This window comes from Camelina sativa, unplaced genomic scaffold (genome assembly GCF_000633955.1).
Source record: "Camelina sativa cultivar DH55 unplaced genomic scaffold, Cs unpScaffold10897, whole genome shotgun sequence".
NCBI lineage: Eukaryota > Viridiplantae > Streptophyta > Magnoliopsida > Brassicales > Brassicaceae > Camelina > Camelina sativa.
The window spans coordinates 1-379 of record NW_010931945.1 but is presented as its reverse complement, the minus strand read 5'-3'; the positions used below and the strand labels follow the sequence as shown (position 1 = coordinate 379).

The following is a 379-nucleotide window of genomic DNA, read 5'->3' as shown; positions in this document are numbered from 1 at the left end:
AACCCGTGAGCAAACTTAAGCCCAAAGAAGAGCTTTGACATATCAACGCGGAACTCTTCAGAAGCTTCCACAGCACTGACTCTACGGCCAGTATTATCAAAAAGCTTAGACCACCCAGTGTCCTTCTTGCTCTTCACCCTCTCTTGAATTCTCAGAGTGCCTAGATCTCTGATAGGACCAGAAGGAGACCGCAAGTTGAAAGATCTCTTGTCAAAGGAGTTCTTATGAGAAAGCTTAGGCTTCATCCCCTTCTCCGATTCAATCCTTCTTGGATGAGGAGTAGAAAACCTCTTACGCTCAGACCTAGCTTCCTTAAACACATCAGGAAGAGCCATCTGAGGCGAGGGAGAGACAGATCTCTGCTTGTTAGTCACAGGGT

The 379-nt window shown here is 46.7% G+C and overlaps 1 protein-coding gene across 1 annotated transcript; it reads right to left on the bottom strand.

Annotated features, from left to right (window-relative positions):
* Window positions 1-5: 5 nt before the first annotated feature.
* On the bottom strand, window positions 6-374 carry LOC104726475 (the record flags this gene model as incomplete). The annotated part of the gene is made up of 1 exon (XM_019243142.1): window positions 6-374. A coding segment is annotated over one exon (369 nt), but the record flags the coding sequence as incomplete, so codon positions are not given.
* Window positions 375-379: the final 5 nt, after the last annotated feature.